Source organism: Rattus norvegicus, chromosome 9 (assembly GCF_021556685.1).
Source record: "Rattus norvegicus strain SHRSP/BbbUtx chromosome 9, alternate assembly SHRSP_T2T, whole genome shotgun sequence".
Lineage (NCBI taxonomy): Eukaryota > Metazoa > Chordata > Mammalia > Rodentia > Muridae > Rattus > Rattus norvegicus.
In genome coordinates, this window is record NC_141542.1 from 7,196,098 (window position 1) to 7,215,359 (window position 19,262).

The 19,262-nt window shown below is 41.6% G+C and overlaps 1 protein-coding gene across 4 annotated transcripts in view; it reads left to right on the top strand.

The window, feature by feature from the left end:
- The window catches only part of Adgre1 (adhesion G protein-coupled receptor E1), a 157,290-nt gene that overhangs the window by 46,293 nt on the left and 91,735 nt on the right, over positions 1–19,262 (top strand). For all 4 annotated transcript variants that reach the window (NM_001007557.2, XM_087565697.1, XM_087565696.1 and 1 more), the window contains 5 exon segments: positions 1,956–2,102; positions 3,061–3,216; positions 3,294–3,413; positions 14,908–15,054; positions 16,378–16,527. In NM_001007557.2, coding sequence (NP_001007558.1) covers positions 1,956–2,102; positions 3,061–3,216; positions 3,294–3,413; positions 14,908–15,054; positions 16,378–16,527 — 720 coding nt within the window.

Genomic DNA, 19,262 nt, shown 5'->3' on the forward strand with positions numbered 1-19,262 from the left:
AGGTCCTTGATCCACTTGGACTTAAGCTTTGTATAGGGTGATAAGCATGGATCGATCTGCATTCTTCTACATGTTGACCTCCAGTTGAACCAGCACCATTTGCTGAAAATGCTATCTTTTTTCCATTGGATGGTTTTGGCTCCTTTGTCAAAAATCAATTGCCCATAGGTGTGTGGGTTCATTTCTGGGTCTTCAATTCTGTTCCATTGGTCTATCTGTCTGTCTCTGTACCAATACCATGCAGTTTTTATCACTATTGCTCTGTAATACTGCTTGAGTTCAGGGATAGTGATTCCCCCTGAAGTCCTTTTATTGTTGAGGATAGTTTTAGCTATCCTGGGTTTTTTGTTATTCCAGATGAATTTGCAAATTGTTCTGTCTAACTCTTTGAAGAATTGGATTGGTATTTTGATGGGGATTGCATTGAATCTGTAGATCGCTTTTGGTAAAATGGCCATTTTTACTATATTAATCCTGCCAATCCATGAGCATGGGAGATCTTTCCATCTTCTGAGGTCTTCTTCAATTTCTTCCTTCAGTGTCTTGGAGTTTTTATTGTACAGATCTTTTACTTGCTTGGTTAAAGTCACACCGATGTACTTTATATTATTTGGGTCTATTTTGAAGGGTGTTGTTTCCCTAATTTCTTTCTCGGCTTGTTTCTCTTTTGTGTAGAGGAAGGCTACTGATTTATTTGAGTTAATTTTATACCCAACCACTTTGCTGAAGTTGTTTATCAGCTTTAGTAATTCTCTGGTGGAACTTTTGGGATCACTTAAATATACTATCATGTCATCTGCAAATAGTGATATTTTGACTTCTTCTTTTCCGATCTGTATCCCCTTGACCTCCTTTTGTTGTCTGATTGCTCTGGCTAGAACTTCAAGAACTATATTGAATAAGTAGGGAGAGAGTGGGCAGCCTTATCTAGTCCCTGATTTTAGTGGGATGTGACATTGGTTTCTATTCCTTATGTTCTTGAGCTTGTCTCTCACAATCTGGCTATCTCTGGTGTTAACCCAGCCTTGCTGTCTTTGACTGGATCCTGTCTCTCCTGTAAGCCGTGTTTTAATGGATTTCCTCAAGTCAAGCCAGCTCTGGGTCTGTGAGGGGGCCTGGAACTTGACTATGTCCAGGGCAGAGTTGAAGGCCAGAAGCAAGATGTGTCTTCAGCAGGATGAATAGTTTCTGCCTCTGTTGGGCTTTGTGGGTGTCCCAGTTATGCCAGATATTGGGGTGGGGATTGTTTTACCTGTGAACCTGGTTATGACAGACTTCCTGGAAATCAAGCTGTCTCTTCATGTGGGTCATGGGGGCTGGAGCATCTGATCCTCCCCTGAGCACAGCCATGGACTGAAAAGATGATATGTCTCTTTCTTATTGATTGATTGATTTTTACTTTACATCCTGCTCACTGCCCCTCCTCAGTCACTTCCTCCCACAATTCTTCCCCCTATCACCGTTAACATCCTCCCTTCTCCTCTGAGCAGGAGGGTATCCCACAGGTTTTCCCCAACCCTGGCACAAGTCTCTGTGAGGCTAAAGGCATCCTCTTCCACTGAGGCCAGAAAAAGTAGCCTAGCGAGAAGAACATATCCCATGTACAGGCAATAGCTTTTGGAATAGTCCCCTGCTCCAGTTTTCCAGGACCCACAGGAAGACCAAATTGCACATATATGTGGAAAGACCTAGGTCCAGTTCATGGAAGCTCTTTGGTTTGTGTTTAAGACACCTACTCTGGAGAGGGGCAAACATGCTTGTTTCTAGGCTGTTCTTATAAAGACCAGTTACTCCATCTATTTATTTTTGTTTCTCACATAGGCAAGACATGAATAAGATCTCTCCCAGAGGCAGGAAACTCTAGGGTATGGCTCCTCCATTCCTTTTTGTAACCCCTTGAAAACCCTGCTCTAGTGCTTTATACAGATCCATATGCTTTTTTCCATACTACCTAGGTGTGAATGAATGTCAAGACACTACCACTTGTCCAGCTTATGCCACCTGCACTGACACCACGGAGAGTTATTACTGTACCTGTAAACAAGGTTTTCTGCCCAGCAATGGACAAACCAACTTTCAGGGCCCAGGAGTGGAATGTCAAGGTGAGTTTATGTTGCATGACTTCTTGGGGAGACATGAATAAACATCTACTCTCACCACACAGATAGGGTACTGGCCACAGGCTGAAGAAATTATCCCTATATCACACTCAGGCAGTTCATTTGTGTATTGCTCATGTAACCAAGGGAAGGGGCCTTGTGAATCTGGTGTGGAAGGTGTTTTGACTTCCTTAGTCTTAGGAGTTTCCTCTTCCCTCAGAAGGGAATGCTTCAGTTTAGAAGAAATCACTACACAAGTGTTCACATTCTAAAAAAGCCTGTAGTGTTTGGTAGAAAGTCAGTGCACACTGGCTAGGTTGTTACTACCTCCCATTCCTACCAAATGTTCCAACGTCCTTCCCTTCCCATTCACTCCTCATTATTGTTTTAGCTATCCTTTGGTACATCTAGATATACGCAAAGCTTTCCTTTTTTCCTTCCCTCACTTCCTCTCCCCCAGGTTCATCTATACACCCATCCATGCATTTGCCTATCTATCCATCCACACATCTGTGTATTTGCATGCCCAGCCATTATGCCTATCAATTCATCCATACATGTCCATATATAGGAAAGCCATCTACACTCCCTCCCTCCTTGCCTCATGCTCTTCTTTCTTCTTTCTTTTTCTAATCATCTATTCATCTAACCATCTATACATAGGGATAATTATTTCCACACACCCTACTCTCCTTCCCTTTATCCACTTCTTTTTCTGATTCCTGTTCCCCGCAAAAGTTCACAGATATCTGTTCTTTAAGACTGTATCTCAAGAGGAAAAGTATGGTGTTTAGCAACCCAATTTTATGAACTTTGAACAGAATTATAAGACTGCTTAGGTTTAAAAAGAGGGACCCCAGACCCCACCAAAGTTACCAAATAATGAGCTCACAGGATCTTATTTCAACTACTAGTTCCAGAACAAGAGCAGCTTGTCACTCCAACCTTTCTCTTTGCTCAGATGTTAATGAATGTCTTAGAAGCGACTCGCCTTGTGGTTCTAACTCAGTCTGCACCAATATCCCAGGACGAGCCAGGTGCAGTTGTCTTAGTGGCTTCTCTTCTTCCGCTGGTGGAAGTTGGATCCTGGGAAGTCCGGGTCATTTTCTCTGCACAGGTAAGGCTTTCTGCCATGAGTCTTTGGTGGTCAGCACACAGACATAGTTCACTAACTCCCTTTTTGCTGTCCTGCAGATGTTGACGAGTGTCTGACAATTGGGATCTGCCCTAAGAATTCTAACTGCTCTAACTCTGTGGGGAGCTACAGCTGCACCTGCCAACCAGGCTTTGTCTCGAATGGCTCCACTTGTGAAGGTTTGTAACACCTGGTTAATTTTTCATTTTTTTCAATTAAATTAATTTATATCCCCAAATCAGCTCCCCTCTCCTCCCAGTACTTCCCTTACACAGCTCTACCCTTCATTGTACCATCTTCTCCTCTGAGAAGGCAGAGGCCCAACTTATGTATCACCTGGCATATCAAGTTACACTGCGGGACTGGGTACATCCTCTCCCGTTGAAGCCCAACAAGGCAGTCAAGCGAGGGAAAGGTGATCCAGTGTTAGTCAAGAAAGACAACCCCTGCTGAAAGACGTTAGGGGACCCAAAGGTAGACTAAGCTGCACATCTGTTACATGTGTGAATGTTAGACTGAGACCAGGCCATCTTTGGTTGGTGGTTCACTCTTGGGGAGCCCACAAGTGTCCAGGTTAATTGACCCTGTTGGTTCTTCATGATCTTTTCAGGTCCCTCAATCTTTCCCCCAACTCTTTTTTTATTGGATATTTTTATTTACATTTCAAATATTATTTCCTTTCCTGGTTTCCTGTCCATAAGCCCCCTATCCCACTCCCCTCCCCTACTATAAGGGTGTTCCCCCTACCAAACATCCCCCCTTCCCAACCCACCCGACATTCTAATGCATTAGGGGGTCCAGCCTTGGCAGGACAAAGGGCTTCTCGTCCCATGGGTTCCCAACAAGGCCATTCTCTGCTATATATGCAGCTGGAGCCAGGGGTCTGTCCATGTTTAGATTTTGGGTAGTGGTTTAGTCCCTGAGAGCTCTGGTTGGTTGGTATTATTGTTCTTAAGGGGTTGCAAGCCCCTTCAGTTCCTTCAATCCTTTCTCTAATTCCTCCTACAGGGTCCCCATTCTCAGTTCAATGATTTGCTGCTAGCTTTCACCTCTGCATTTTTCACACTCTGGCTGAGCCTCTAAGGAGATTGGTTATATCAGGCTCCTGTCAGAATGTACTTCTTGGCTTCATCAAAATTGTCTAGTTTTTTTGGCTGTATGTATATGGGGTGGATCCCCAGGTGGGGCAGGCTCTGAATGGCCATTCTTTCAGTATTTGTTCCAACCTTTGTCTCTATATCCCCTCCTATGAATATTTTTGTTCCCCCTTTTAAGAAGGGCTGAAGCATCCCGACTTTGTCCTTCTTCTTGAGCTTCATGTGGTCTGTGGATTGTATCTTGGGTAACTTGAGCTTTTGGGCTAATATCCAGTTATCAGTGAGGGTATACCATATGTGTTCTTTTTTGTGACTGGGTTACCTCACTCAGGATGATATTTTCTAATTCCATCCATTTTCCTATGAATTTTATGAAGTCATTGTTTTTGATAGCTGAGTAGATGTACTACATTTTTGGTATCCATTCTTCTATTGAAGGGCATCTGGGTTCTTTCCCTATTCAACAGATGGAGCACTACCAAATTCCTTCTGTGAAGCCACAATTACTTTTATACCTAAACCACAAAAAGACCCAACAAAGAAAGAGAACTTCAGACTAATTTCCCTTATGAATACTGACAGAAAAATACTCAATAAAATTCTTGCAAACTGAATCCAAGAAGACATCAAAACAATCATCCATCATGACCAAGTAGGCTTCATTCCAGGGATGCAGGGATGGTTTAACATACGGAAATCCATCAACGTAATTCACTATATAAACAAACTCAAAGATAAAAACCACATGATCATTTCATTAGATGTTGAGAAAGCATGTGACAAAATTCAACAACCCTTTGTGATAAAAGTCTGGAAAGATCAGGTATTCAAGGCTCATACCTAAACATAATAAAAGCAATATATGGCAAATCAGTAGCTAACATCAAACTAAATGGAGAGAAACGTGAAGCAATCCCACTAAAATTAGGGACTAGACAGGCTGCCCACTCTCTTCCTACTTATTCAATATAGTACTAGAAGTCCTAGCCAGAGCAATCAGACAATGAAAGGAGGTCAAAGGGATACAAAATGGAAAGGAAGAAGTCAAAATAGCACTACTTGCAGATGATATGATAGTTTACTTAAGTGATCCCAAAAGTTCCACCAGAGAACTACTGAACCTGATAAACACCTTCAGCAAAGTGTCTGGGTATAAAATTAATTCAAACAAATCAGTAGCTTTCCTCTACTCAAAGGATAAATGGGCTGAGAAAGAAATTAGGGAAATGACAGCCTTTATAATAGTCCCAAATAATATAAAATACCTCGGTGTGACTTTAACCAAGCAAGTGAAAGATCTGTATGAGAAGAACTTCAAATCTCTAAAGAAAGAAATTGAAGAAGACCTCAGAAGATGGAAAGATCTCCCATGTTCATGGATTGGCAGGATTAATATAGTAAAAATGGTCATTTTGCCAAAAGCAATCTATAGATTCAATGCAATGCTCATCAAAATTCCTACTCAATTCTGTCTATTCATTTGGAATAACAAAAAACCTAGGATACCAAAAACTATCCTCAACAATAAAAGAACTTCTGGGGGAATCACCATCCCTGACCTCAAGCTGTATTGTAGAGCAATAGTGATAAAATCTGTATGGTATTGGTACAGAGACAGGCAGATAGGTAAGTGGAACAGAATTGAAGACCCAGAAATCAGCCCACACACCTCTGGTCACTTGATCTTTGACAAAGAGGCTAAAACCCTCCAATGGAAAAAAGATAGCATTTTCAACAAATGTTGCTGGCTCAACTGGAGGTCAGTATGTAGAAGAATGCAAATCGACCCATTCTTATTGCCCTGTACAAAGCTGACATCTAAGTGGATCAAGGACTTCCACATCAAACCAGATACACTCAAATTATTAGAAAAAAAGTGGAGAAGAGCCTCGAACACATGGACACTGGGGAAAACTTACTGAACAAAAGACCAATGTCTTATGCTCTAAGATGAAGAATCAACAAATGGGACTTCATAAAACTGCAAAGCTTCTGTAAGGCAAAGGACACTGTCATTATGACAAAACGGCAAACAATTGATGGGGAAAAGATCTTTACCAATCTTATATCTGAGAGAGGGCTAATATCCAAAATAGACAAAGAACTCAAGAAGTTAGACTCCAGAGAGCCAAATAACTCTATTAAAAATGGGGCACAGAGCTAAAAAAATTCTCAGCTGAGGAATATCGAATGGCTGAGAAACACCTAAAGAAATGTTCAACATCTTTAGTCATCAGGGAAATGCAAATCAAAACAACACTGAGAATCCACCTCACACCAGTGAGAATGGCTAAGATCAAAAACTCAGGTGACAGCAGATGCTGGCGAGGATGTGGAGAAAGAGGAACAGTCCTCCATTGTTGGTGGGATTGCAGACTGGTACAAACATTCTGGAAATCAGTCTGGAGGCTCCTCAAAAAATTGGACATTGCAGTACCAGAGGACCCAGCTATATCTCTCCTGGGCATATACCCAAAAGATGCCCCAACATATAACAAAGACACATGCTCCACTATGTTCATAGCAGCCATATTTATAATAGCCAGAAGCTGCAAAGAGCCCAGATGCTCTTCAACAGAGGAATGGATACAGAAAATGTGGTACATCTCCACAATGGAGTACTACTCAGCAATCAAAAACAGTGACTTCACGAAATTCATAGGCAAATGGATGGAACTAGAAAATGTCATCCTGAGTGAGGTAAACCAATCACAGAAAACACACATGGTATACACTCACTGATAAGTGGATATTAGCCCAAAGGCTCGAATTACCCAAGATACGATCCACAGACCACAGGGAACTCAAGGAGGATGACCAAAATGCGGGTGCTTCCACTCCTTCTTAAAAGGGGGAACCAAAGTATCCATAGGAGAGGATATGGAGGCAAAGTTTAGACCAGAGACTGAAGGAATAGCCATTCAGAGCCTGCACCACATGTGACCCATATATATACAGCCACCAAAACTACATATGATTGTTGAAGCTAAAAAGTACATGGTGTAAGCGACTGGATATAGACCTGGAGAGAAACATCCAGAGCATGTCAAATACAGAGGTGAATGCTAGCAGCAAACCACTGAACTGAGAACAGGATCCCCTTTGAGGGAATTAGTGGAAGGATTGAAAGAGCTGAAGGGGCTTGCAACCCCATAAAAACAACAATGCCAGCGAAACCAGAGTTTCCAGGGGCTAAACCACTACCCAAAGACTGTACATGTACTGACCCAGGAATCCAACTGCATATGTGTCAGAGAATAGACTTTTTCGGGCATCTGTGGAAGGGGAAGCCCTTAGTCCTACCAAGGTTGGGTACAGGAGAATGTTGGGGGGGTTGTTAAGGGTGGGAAGGGGGGAACACCCTTATGGGGGAGAGGATAGGGGCCTTATGGACAGGAAACCGGGAAAGGGAATAACATTTGAAATATAAATAAAGAAATATATCCAATAAAAAAAGAAAAAAAAGAAAGGTTGCAAAGAGGAAAAAAATATAAGCCTGATATGATCGTAGTGGAACATGTGTCTTTTTTTTAGGTTGGGACATCTTTTGGGTATATGCTCAAGAGAGGTATAGCTGGGTCCTCAGGTAGTGCAATGTCCAATTTTCTGAGAAACCTCTAGACTGATTTTCAGAGTGGTTGTACCAGTCTGCAATCCCACCAACAATGGAGGACTGTTCCTCTTTCTCCACATCCTTGCCAGCATCTGCTGTCATCTGAGTTTTTAATTTTAGCCATTCTGATTGGTGTGAGGTGGAATTTCAGGGTTGTTTTGATTTGCATTTCCCTGATGAATAAGGATGTTGAGCATTTCTTTAGGTACTTCTAAGCCATTTGATATTCCTCAGTGGAGAATTTTTTTTTAAGCTTTGTACCCCATTTTTAATAGGGTTATTTGTCTCTCTGGAGTCTAACTTCTTGACTTCTTTGTATATATTGGATATTAGCCCTCTGTTGGATGTAGGATTGGTGAAGATCTTTTCCCCATCTGTTGTTTGCCGTTTTGTACTAATGACAGTGTCCTTTGCCTTACAGAAGCTTCACAGTTTTATGAGGTCCCATTTTTCTTTCTTTCTTTCTTTTTTTTATTAACTTGAATATTTCTTATATACATTTCGAGTGTTATTCCCTTTCCTGGTTTCTGGGCAAACATCCCCCTAATCCCTCCCCCTCCCCTTCTTTATGGGTATTCCCCTCCCAATCCTCCCCCCATTGCAGCCCTCCCCGCAACAATCTAGTTCACTGGGGGTTCAGTCTTAGCAGGACCAAGGGCTTCCCCTTCCACTGGTGCTCTTACTAGGATATTCATTGCTACCTATGAGGTCAGAGTCCAGGGTCAGTCCATGTATAGTCTTTAGGTAGTGGCTTAGTCCCTGGAAGCTCTGGTTGCTTGGCATTGTTGTACATATGGGGTCTCGAGCCGCTTCAAGCTCTTCCAGTTCTTTCTCTGATTCCTTCAACGGGGGTCCTATTCTCAGTTCAGTGGTTTGCTGCTGGCATTCGCCTCTGTATTTGCTGTATTCTGGCTGTGTCTCTCAGGAGCGATCTACATCCGGCTCCTGTCGGTCTGCACTTCTTTGCTTCATCCATCTTGTCTAATTGGGTGGCTGTATATGTATGAGCCAAATGTGGGGCAGGCTCTGAATGGGTGGTCCTTCTGTCTCTGTTTTAATTCCCTGCCATGGGTATTCTTATTCCCATTTTAAAGAAGGAGTGAAGCATTCACATTTTGATCATCCGTCTTGAGTTTCATTTGTTCTAGGCATCTAGGGTAATTCAAGCATTTGGGCTAAAGCCACTTATCAATGAGTGCATACCAAGTGTGTTTTTCTGTGATTGGGTTACCTCACTTAGGATGATATTTTCCAGTTCCAACCATTTGCCTACGAATTTCATAAAGTCGTTGTTTTTGATAGCTCAGTAATATTCCATTGTGTAGATGTACCACATTTTCTGTATCCATTCCTCTGTTGAAGGGCATCTGGGTTCTTTCCAGCTTCTGGCTATTATAAATAAGGCTGCGATGAACATAGTGGAGCACGTGTCTTTTTTATATGTTGGGGCATCTTGTGGGTATATGCCCGAGAGAGGTATAGCTGGATCCTCAGGCAGTTAAATGTCCAATTTTCTGAGGAACCTCCAGACTGATTTCCAGAATGGTTGTACCAGTTTGCAATCCCACCAACAATGGAGGAGTGTTCCTCTTTCTCCTCATCCTCGCCAGCATCTGCTGTCACCTGAGTTTTTGATCTTAGCCATTCTCACTGGTGTGAGGTGAAATCTCAGGGTTGTTTTGATTTGCATTTCCCTTATGACTAAAGATGTTGAACATTTCTTTAGGTGTTTCTCAGCCATTCGGCATTCCTCAGCTGTGAATTCTTTGTTTAGCTCTGAACCCCATTTTTTAATAGGGTTATTTGTTTCCCTGTGGTCTAACTTCTTGAGTTCTTTGTCTATTTTGGATATAAGGCCTCTATCTGTTGTAGGATTGGTAAAGATCTTTTCCCAATCTGTTGGTTGCCGTTTTGTCCTAACCACAGTGTCCTTTGCCTTACAGAAGCTTTGCAGTTTTATGAGATCCCATTTGTCGATTCTTGATCTTACAGCGTAAGCCATTGGTGTTTTGTTTAGGAAATTTTTTCCAGTGCCCATGTGTTCCAGATGCTTCCCTAGTTTTTCTTCTATTAGTTTGAGTGTGTCTGGTTTGATGTGGAGGTCCTTGATCCACTTGGACTTAAGCTTTGTACAGGGTGATAAGCATGGATCGATCTGCATTCTTCTACATGTTGACCTCCAGTTGAACCAGCACCATTTGCTGAAAATGCTATCTTTTTTCCATTTGATGGTTTTGGCTCCTTTGTCAAAAATCAAGTGACCATATGTGTGTGGGTTCATTTCTGGGTCTTCAATTCTATTCCATTGGTCTATCTGTCTGTCTGTGTACCAATACCATGCAGTTTTTATCACTATTGCTCTGTAATACTGCTTGAGTTCAGGGATAGTGATTCCCCCTGAAGTCCTTTTATTGTTGAGGATAGCTTTAGCTATCCTGGGTTTTTTGTTATTCCAGATGAATTTGCAAATTGTTCTGTCTAACTCTTTGAAGAATTGGATTGGTATTTTGATGGGGATTGCATTGAATCTGTAGATTGCTTTTGGTAAAATGGCCATTTTCACTATATTAATCCTGCCAGTCCATGAGCATGGGAGATCTTTCCATCTTCTGAGGTCTTCTTCAATTTCCTTCTTCAGTGTCTTGAAGTTCTTATGGTACAGATCTTTTACTTGCTTGGTTAAAGTCACACCGAGGTACTTTATATTATTTGGGTCTATTATGAAGGGTGTCGTTTCCCTAATTTCTCTCTCGGCTTGTTTCTCTTTTGTGTAGAGGAAGGCTACTGATTTATTTGAGTTAATTTTATACCCAACCACTTTGCTGAAGTTGTTTATCAGCTTTAGTAGTTCTCTGGTGGAACTTTTGGGATCACTTAAATATACTATCATATCATCTGCAAATAGTGATATTTTGACTTCTTCTTTTCCGATCTGTATCCCCTTGACCTCCTTTTGTTGTCTGATTGCTCTGGCTAGAACTTCAAGAACTATATTGAATAAGTAGGGAGAGAGTGGGCAGCCTTGTCTAGTCCCTGATTTTAGTGGGATTGCTTCAAGTTTCTCTCCATTTAGTTTAATGTTAGCAACTGGTTTGCTGTATATGGCTTTTACTATGTTCAGGTATGGGCCTTGAATTCCTATTCTTTCCAGGACTTTTATCATGAAGGGGTGTTGAATTTTGTCAAATGCTTTCTCAGCGTCTAATGAAATGATCATGTGGTTTTGTTCTTTCAGTTTGTTTATATAATGGATCACGTTGATAGTTTTCCGTATATTAAACCATCCCTGCATGCCTACTTGGTCATGGTGGATGATTGTTTTGATGTGCTCTTGGATTCGGTTTGCCAGAATTTTGTTGAGTATTTTTGCGTCGATATTCATAAGGGAGATTGGTCTGAAGTTCTCTTTCTTTGTTGTGTCTTTGTGTGGTTTAGGTATAAGAGTAATTGCGGCTTCATAGAAGGTATTCGGTAGTGATCCATCTGTTTCAATTTTGTGGAATAGTTTGGATAATATTGGCATGAGGTCTTCTATGAACGTTTGATAGAATTCTGCAATAAACCCGTCTGGACCTGGGCTCTTTTTGGTTGGGAGACCTTTAATGACTGCTTCTATTTCCTTAGGAGTTATGGGGTTGTTTAACTGGTTTATCTGTTCCTGATTTAACTTCAGTACCTGGTATCTGTCTAGGAAATTGTCCATTTCCTGCAGATTTTCAAGTTGTGTTGAATATAGGTTTTTATAGTAAGATCTGATGATTTTTTGAATTTCCTCCGAATCTGTAGTTATGTCTCCCTTTTCATTTCTGATTTTGTTAATTTGGACGCACTCTCTATGTCCTCTCGTTAGTCTGGCTAAGGGTTTATCTATCTTGTTGATTTTCTCAAAGAACCAACTTTTGGTTCTGTTGATTCTTTCTATGGTCCTTTTTGTTTCTACTTGGTTGATTTCTGCTCTGAGTTTGATTATTTCCTGCCTTCTACTCCTCCTGGGTGTATTTGCTTCTTTTTGTTCTAGAGCTTTTAGGTGTGCTGTCAAGCTGCTGACATATGCTCTTTCCTGTTTCTTACTGCAGGCACTCAGCGCTATGAGTTTTCCTCTTAGCACAGCTTTCATTGTGTCCCATAAGTTTGGATATGTTGTACCTTCATTTTCATTAAATTCTAAAAAGTTTTTAATTTCTTTCTTTATTTCTTCCTTGACCAGGTTATCATAGAGTAGAGCATTGTTCAATTTCCAAGTATATGTGGGCATTCTTCCTTGATTGTTATTGAAGACCAGTTTTAGGCCGTGGTGGTCAGATAGCACGCATGGGATTATTTCTATCTTTCTGTACCTGTTGAGGCCCGTTTTTTGACCAATTATATGGTCAATTTTGGAGAAAGTACCATGAGGAGCTGAGAAGAAGGTATATCCTTTTGCTTTAGGATAGAATGTTCTATAAATATCCGTTAAGTCCATTTGGCTCATGACTTCTCTTAGTCTGTCTACATCTCTGTTTAATTTCTGTTTCCATGATCTGTCCATTGATAGGAGTGGGGTGTTGAAATCTCCCACTATTATTGTGTGAGGTGCAATGTGTGTTTTGAGCTTTAGTAAGGTTTCTTTTGCATATGTAGGTGCCCTTGTATTTGGGGCATAGATATTTAGGATTGAGAGTTCATCTTGGTGGATTTTTCCTTTGATGAATATGAAGTGTCCTTCCTTATCTTTTTTGATGACTTTTAGTTGAAAATAGATTTTATTTGATATTATAATGGCTACTCCAGCTTGCTTCTTCTGACCATTTGCTTGGAAAATTGTTTTCCAGCCTTTCACTCTGAGGTAATGTCTGTCTTTGTCTCTGAGGTGTGTTTCCTGTAGGCAGCAGAATGCAGGGTCCTCGTTGCGTATCCAGTTTGTTAATCTATGTCTTTTTATTGGGGAGTTGAGGCCATTGATGTTGAGAGATATTAAGGAATAATGATTATTGCTTCATGTTATATTCATAATTGGATGTGAGGTTATGTTTGTGTGCTTTCATTCTCTTTGTTTTGTTGCCAAGACGATTAGTTTCTTGCTTCTTCTAGGGTATAGCTTGCCTCCTTATGTTGGGCTTTACCATTTATTTTCCTTTGTAGTGCTGGATTTGTAGAAAGATATTGTGTAAATTTGGTTTTGTCATGGAATATCTTGGTTTCTCCATCTATGTTAATTGAGAGTTTTGCCGGATACAGTAACCTGGGCTGGCATTTGTGTTCTCTTAGGGTCTGTATGACATCAGTCCAGGATCTTCTGGCCTTCATAGTTTCTGGCGAGAAGTCTGGTGTGATTCTGATAGGTCTGCCTTTATATGTTACTTGACCTTTTTCCCTTACTGCTTTTAATATTCTTTCTTTATTTTGTGCATTTGGTGTTTTGACTATTATGTGACGGGAGGTGTTTCTTTTCTGGTCCAATCTATTTGGAGTTCTGTAGGCTTCTTGTATGCCTATGGGTATCTCTTTTTTTAGGTTAGGGAAGTTTTCTTCTATGATTTTGTTGAAGATATTTACTGGTTCTTTGAGCTGGGAGTCTTCACTCTCTTCTATACCTATTATCCTTAGGTTTGATCTTCTCATTGAGTCCTGGATTTCCTGTATGTTTTGGACCAGTAGCTTTTTCTGCTTTACATTATCTTTGACAGTTGTGTCAATGATTTCTATGGAATCTTCTGCTCCTGAGATTCTCTCTTCCATCTCTTGTATTCTGTTGGTGAAGCTTGTATCTACAGCTCCTTTTCTCTTCTTTTGGTTTTCTATATCCAGGGTTGTTTCTCTCTTGATTGCTTCTATTTCCATTTTTAATTCCTTCAACTGTTTGATTGTGTTTTCCTGGAATTCTTTCAGGGATTTTTGGGATTCTTTCAGGGATTTTTGCGATTCCTCTCTGTAGGCTTCTACTTGTTTATTAATGTTTTCCTGTGTTTCCCTAAGGGAGTTCTTCAGGTCTTTCTTGAAGTCCTCCAGCATCATGATCAAATATGATTTTGAAACTAGATCTTGCTTTTTTGGTGTGTTTGGATATTCCATGTTTGTTTTGGTGGGAGAATTGGGCTCCAATGATGCCATGTAGTCTTGGTTTCTGTTGCTTGGGTTCCTGCGCTTGCCTCTCGCCATCAGATTATCTCTAGTGTTACTTTGTTCTGCTATTTCTGACAGTGGCTAGACTGTCCTATAAGCCTGTGTGTCAGGAGTGCTGTAGACCTGTTTTCCTCTCTTTCAGTCAGTTATGGGGACAGAGTGTTCTGCTTTCGGGCGTGTAGTTTTTCCTCTCTACAGGTCTTCAGCTGTTCCTGTGGGCCTGTGTCTTGAATTCACCAGGCAGCTTTCTTGCAGCAGAAAAGTTGGTCTTACCTGTGGTCCCGAGGCTCATGTTCGCTCGTGGGGTGCTGCCCACGGGCTCTCTGCGGCGGCAGCAACCAGGAAGACCTGTGCCGCCCCTTCCGGGAGCTTCAGTGCACCAGGGTTCCAGATGGCCTTTGGTGTTTTCCTCTGGCGTCCGAGATGTGTGTACAGAGAGCAGTCTCTTCTGGTTTCCCAGGCTTGTCTGCCTCTCTGAAGGTTTAGCTCTCCCTCCCACGGGATTTGGGTGCAGAGAACTGTTTATCCAGTCTGTTTCCTTCAGGTTCCGGCGGTGTCTCAGGCAGGGGTCCTGCCACTCCTGGGCCCTCCCCCACGGGATGATAATTATGTTTTTAAGCTCTTTGAAACATTCCTGCTTACATACTTTTGTCCAGGATTTATTTTTATGGCTTTGTAAAGCTACAAGGGAGGATAAAAAGCATGTCTCTGTGTGCCAAAGAAGAAAGAGAACAGATGTGTATTGGGAAAGCCTTCATCTTGTCAGCTACTAGTTAGTACACAGAGTGCATCTCTACTATGTATTCTTCACTTTTTGCTCCCTCATTTGAATTCTCCTGCATTTTATTCCCAACACATCAGATGAAGATGAATGTGTGACTCGTAATGCTTGCCCAGAGCATGCAACCTGCCACAACACTCTTGGAAGCTATTATTGTACATGCAACGAAGGACTTGAATTTAGTGGAGGAGGACCAATGTTCCAGGGCCTGGAAGAATCTTGTGAAGGTAGGTGGAGGTTTTAACCAGAAACTCAAATAAAATCTATTGAAAGGACAGTGCTAAGAGGTTTGGGCTTAGGATGAGTTTAAAAATTTCATCTGAAAAGCTGAAGCAAAGATTCCTCCCTCCCCTCTTCTCCCTTCTTTTTTCTTTCCCTCCCCGCTCCCTCCTCCCCTCTCCCTCCCTCCCACTTTTCCTCCCTTCCTTTCTCTCTTCTCATTCCTTCCATGAGTGTGGGCATGTGTACATCATGTGTGGAGGTCAGAAAAAACTTTTGGGAGTCATTTCTTGCCTTCCACATTACTGAGATGGGGTTTTTGTTTCTGCTGCTGTGCTGCCTGCTCTCTACTTACTAAGATCATCTAACTGTCCCCCACTTTGATGTAAATTACAAATGCATGGAGGTTCTGGATTGTTGTGTAATTAGTACCACTCCATCAGAGCATAGCTTACCAAACCTCAGCTTTCCTGCACACGTGTCTCTGTGTCTATTCTTTATTTATTCCCTCACCGCCTCAGCCAGGTTTCCACGACTTCAGTGTGTGAGATGCAACACACTTCCATGTGCGTGAGTTTGAATGTGTGTATGCCAGGGCATGTGTGTGGAGGTCAGAGTGTCAGTCCTTGCCTCTCGTTGAAAATGGGTCTCTTTGCTGTTCACTGCAGCATGTACCAGGTTTCCTAGCCCATGGGAATCTGGATTCTCCTATCTCTGCCCCTTACCTTACTTTGAGAGTGTTGGCATTGAACATGAACTGTGAAGTGTAAATGGCTTCATGTCTTCACAATCCCACAGCATATTAGTTATTTCTGAGCTGTGAAAAAGGACACTCTAACCAATGGCACCTTGGGGAAGATGGAGTTAATTTGGTCTATGTGTACAGAGTGATGACTTCATTATGGGGTGAGAACATGGCAAGGGTAGAAGGCAAGGCAAGGGTTGGGAGACATGACAGCAGAAACATGAGAGACAAAGCTCATACACAAGCATCAAGCAGAGAAAGCAAACAGGAAATAGGGTGAAGCTATATACTCCCAAAGCTTGCTTAATTGCCCCCCACCCCCTGGTGACATACTTTCTCTAGCAAGTTCTCCAGCAGGGTTCTTCTGAACCTCTCCAAATAGGATCAACAACTGGGGACCAAGGGTCTAGATGCCTAAGTCGACGGAGGTCATTTTATTCAAGCCACCACGTTATACTACCTGACCTCCACCAGCTTGTGGCCATACCATAATGGGAAATGCATTTAGTCACAGCCCAAGGTTTACCTGCTAACAATTTCCTGGTTCAAAAGTCATTGTTTTGTCTAACTCTGACGTTCTGTTTAGATGTGGATGAGTGCTCCAGGAATTCAACGCTTTGTGGTCCCTCCTTCATTTGCATCAACACGCTGGGATCCTACAGCTGTTCTTGCCCAGCTGGATTCTCTTTGTCAACTTTTCAGATCCCTGGTCATCCAGCAGATGGGAATTGTACAGGTAATGTCCCCGGTCATGTAGAGGACTTGCCAATGGGTAGTAAGTTAACCTAAAACATAGTGTCTGATAGCAACTGCTGTTTGTCCTTGATTATAATAGGCAACCTTTTCTGTTTTATTTAGTGTCTCTAGGGACTGTGCCTACAGCAGCTGGCAGGTCTCAACAGTTGATCTCCTTTGGCTGAAAACTCTATTGAAACACCCAGTTTCCCCAGTGATACATGGGCTTCCTTATAACATGGTTCCTGTTTAAAAAAAAAGATGTGTTTCTAAAAGGAAGAATGCAAAATGTGCCAGGTGCTTGAGTCTGGGCTTAGAGAACTCAGAACGTTACTAATATTGATCTGTGGGTATATGTTCTTGTTTCAATCTGTTGCTGTGACACTATAACCAAAAGCAATTTGGAGAAGAAAAGGTTCAATTGGCTCATACTTCCAGGGCACAGTTGATCACTGAGTAAAGTCAGGGCAGAAGATCATGTCAGAAATATTGAGGCAGAAACCATGAAAAAATGTTTCTTGCCAGCTTACTTTCAGGTTTGCTTACAGGCTTATGCTTAGATACCTTTTTTATACAACCGAGGACTACCTGGTTGGTAGCAGGGAATGGTACCACTCACAATGGGCTTGGTTCCATCAATTAAGACTTTGAAGACAATTTCTCATAGACATGTTTACAAACAAATTTGATACAGAGAATTAATGAAGATTTTCTTTTAGGTGTTTCTAAGCTGTATCATGTTGATGGTTAATGCTAATTCTGTAAAGACTATAGGTTAGATCCTGGACTTCATGAGAAAGCATTCACACCTTCAGTTCTCTCTGCTCCATTTATTTATTTCTTTAATCTTTTAATTAATTCTTATTTTCATTATTTTTTATATTTTTGGTTGTGAGCCTAGCCTTTAACGGCTGAGCCATCTCTCCAGCCCTATTTTCATTATTTTTTTTTTTTTTTTCGGAGCTGGGGACCGAACCCAGGGCCTTGCTAGGGCCTTGCTCCTGCTAGGCAAGCGCTCTACCACTGAGCTAAATCCCCAACCCCACCGGTTTTTTTTTTTTTTTATTTTCATTATTTTTATTGGATATTTTTTATTTACATTTCAAATGTTATTTCCTTTTCTGGCTTCTGTTTCATAAGCCCCCAACCCTTTCACCCTCCCACTTCTATAAGGGTGTTCCACATCCCCAACCACCCATATTCCCAACCACCCAGACATTCTGCTGCACTGGGACTCCAGCCTTGACAGAACCAAGGACTTTTCCTCCCATTGGTGCCCAACAAGGCCATCCTCTGCTACATATGCAACTAGAGACATGCATTTGGCCATGTGTAGTCTTTGGGTAGTGGTTTAATCCCTGGGAGCTCTAGTTGGTTGGCATTGTTGTTCTTATGGGGTTGCAAGCCCCTTTAGCTCCTTCATTCCTTTCTCTAATTCCTAATGGTTTGCTGCTAGCATTCGCCTCTGTGTTTGTCATGCTCTGGTTAACACTCCCAGGCTCCTGTCATCATGTACTTCTTGGCTTCATAGATATTTTTTAGTTTTGGTAACTGAACATATGGGCTATATCTCCAGGTGAGGCAGGCTCTGAATGGCCATTCCTTCGGGCTCTGCTCCAAACTTTGTCTCTATATCCCCTCCTATGAATATTTTTGTTCCCCTTTTTAAGAAGGACTGAGCCATATGCCTTTTGGTCATCCTTCTTGAGCTTCATGTGGTCTGTGGATTGTATCTTGGGTAATTTGAGCTTTAGGACTAATATCCACGTATCAGTGAGTGCATACCATGTGTGCTTTTTGTGATTGGGTTACCTCACTCAGGATATTTTCTAGTTTCATCCATTTGCCTATGAAGTTCATGAAGTCATTGTTTTTGATAGTTGAGTAGTACTCCTTTGTGTAGATGTAACACATTTTCTGTATCCAATCCTCTGTTGAAGGGCATCTGGGTTCTTTCCAGTTTCTGGCTATTATAAATAAGAGTGCTATGAACATAGAGGAATATGTGTGTTTGTTGTATGTTGGAGCATCATATGCCCAGGAGAGATATAGCTGGGTCCTCAGGTAGTACTCTGTCTAATTTTCTGAGGAACTTCCAGACTGCTTTCCAGAGTGGTTGTGCCCATTTGCAATTCCTACCAACAATGAAGGAGTGTTTCTCTCTCCATCCTCCCCTGCATATATTGTCACCTGAGATCTTAGGCATTCTGACTGGTGTGAGGTGAAGTCTCATGCTTGTTTTGATTTGCATTTCCCTGATGACTAAGGATGTTGAATATTTTTTTAGGTACTTTTCAGCCATTTGATATTCCTCAGCTGAAAATTCTTTGTTTAGCTCTGGACCCCATATTTTTAATAGTGTTATTTGATTCTCCGTAGTCTAACTTCTTGAGTTCTTTGTACATTTTGGTATTAGCCCTCTATCGAATGGAGGATTAGTAAAGATCTTTCCCTAATCTGTTGGTTGCCATTTTGTCCTTTGCCTTACAGAAGCTTGGCAGTTTTATGAGGTCTCATTTGTTGATTCTTGATCTTAGAGCATAAACCATTGGTACTCTGTTCAGGAAATTTTCTCCAGTGCCCATGTGTTTGAGGCTCTTCCCCACTTTTTTTTCTATTAGTTTGAGTGTATCTTGTTTTATGTTGAGGTTCTTGATCCACTTGGACTTAAGGTTTGTACAGGGCAAAAAGAATGGTTTGATTTGCATTCTTCTACATGCTGATCTCCAGTTGAAC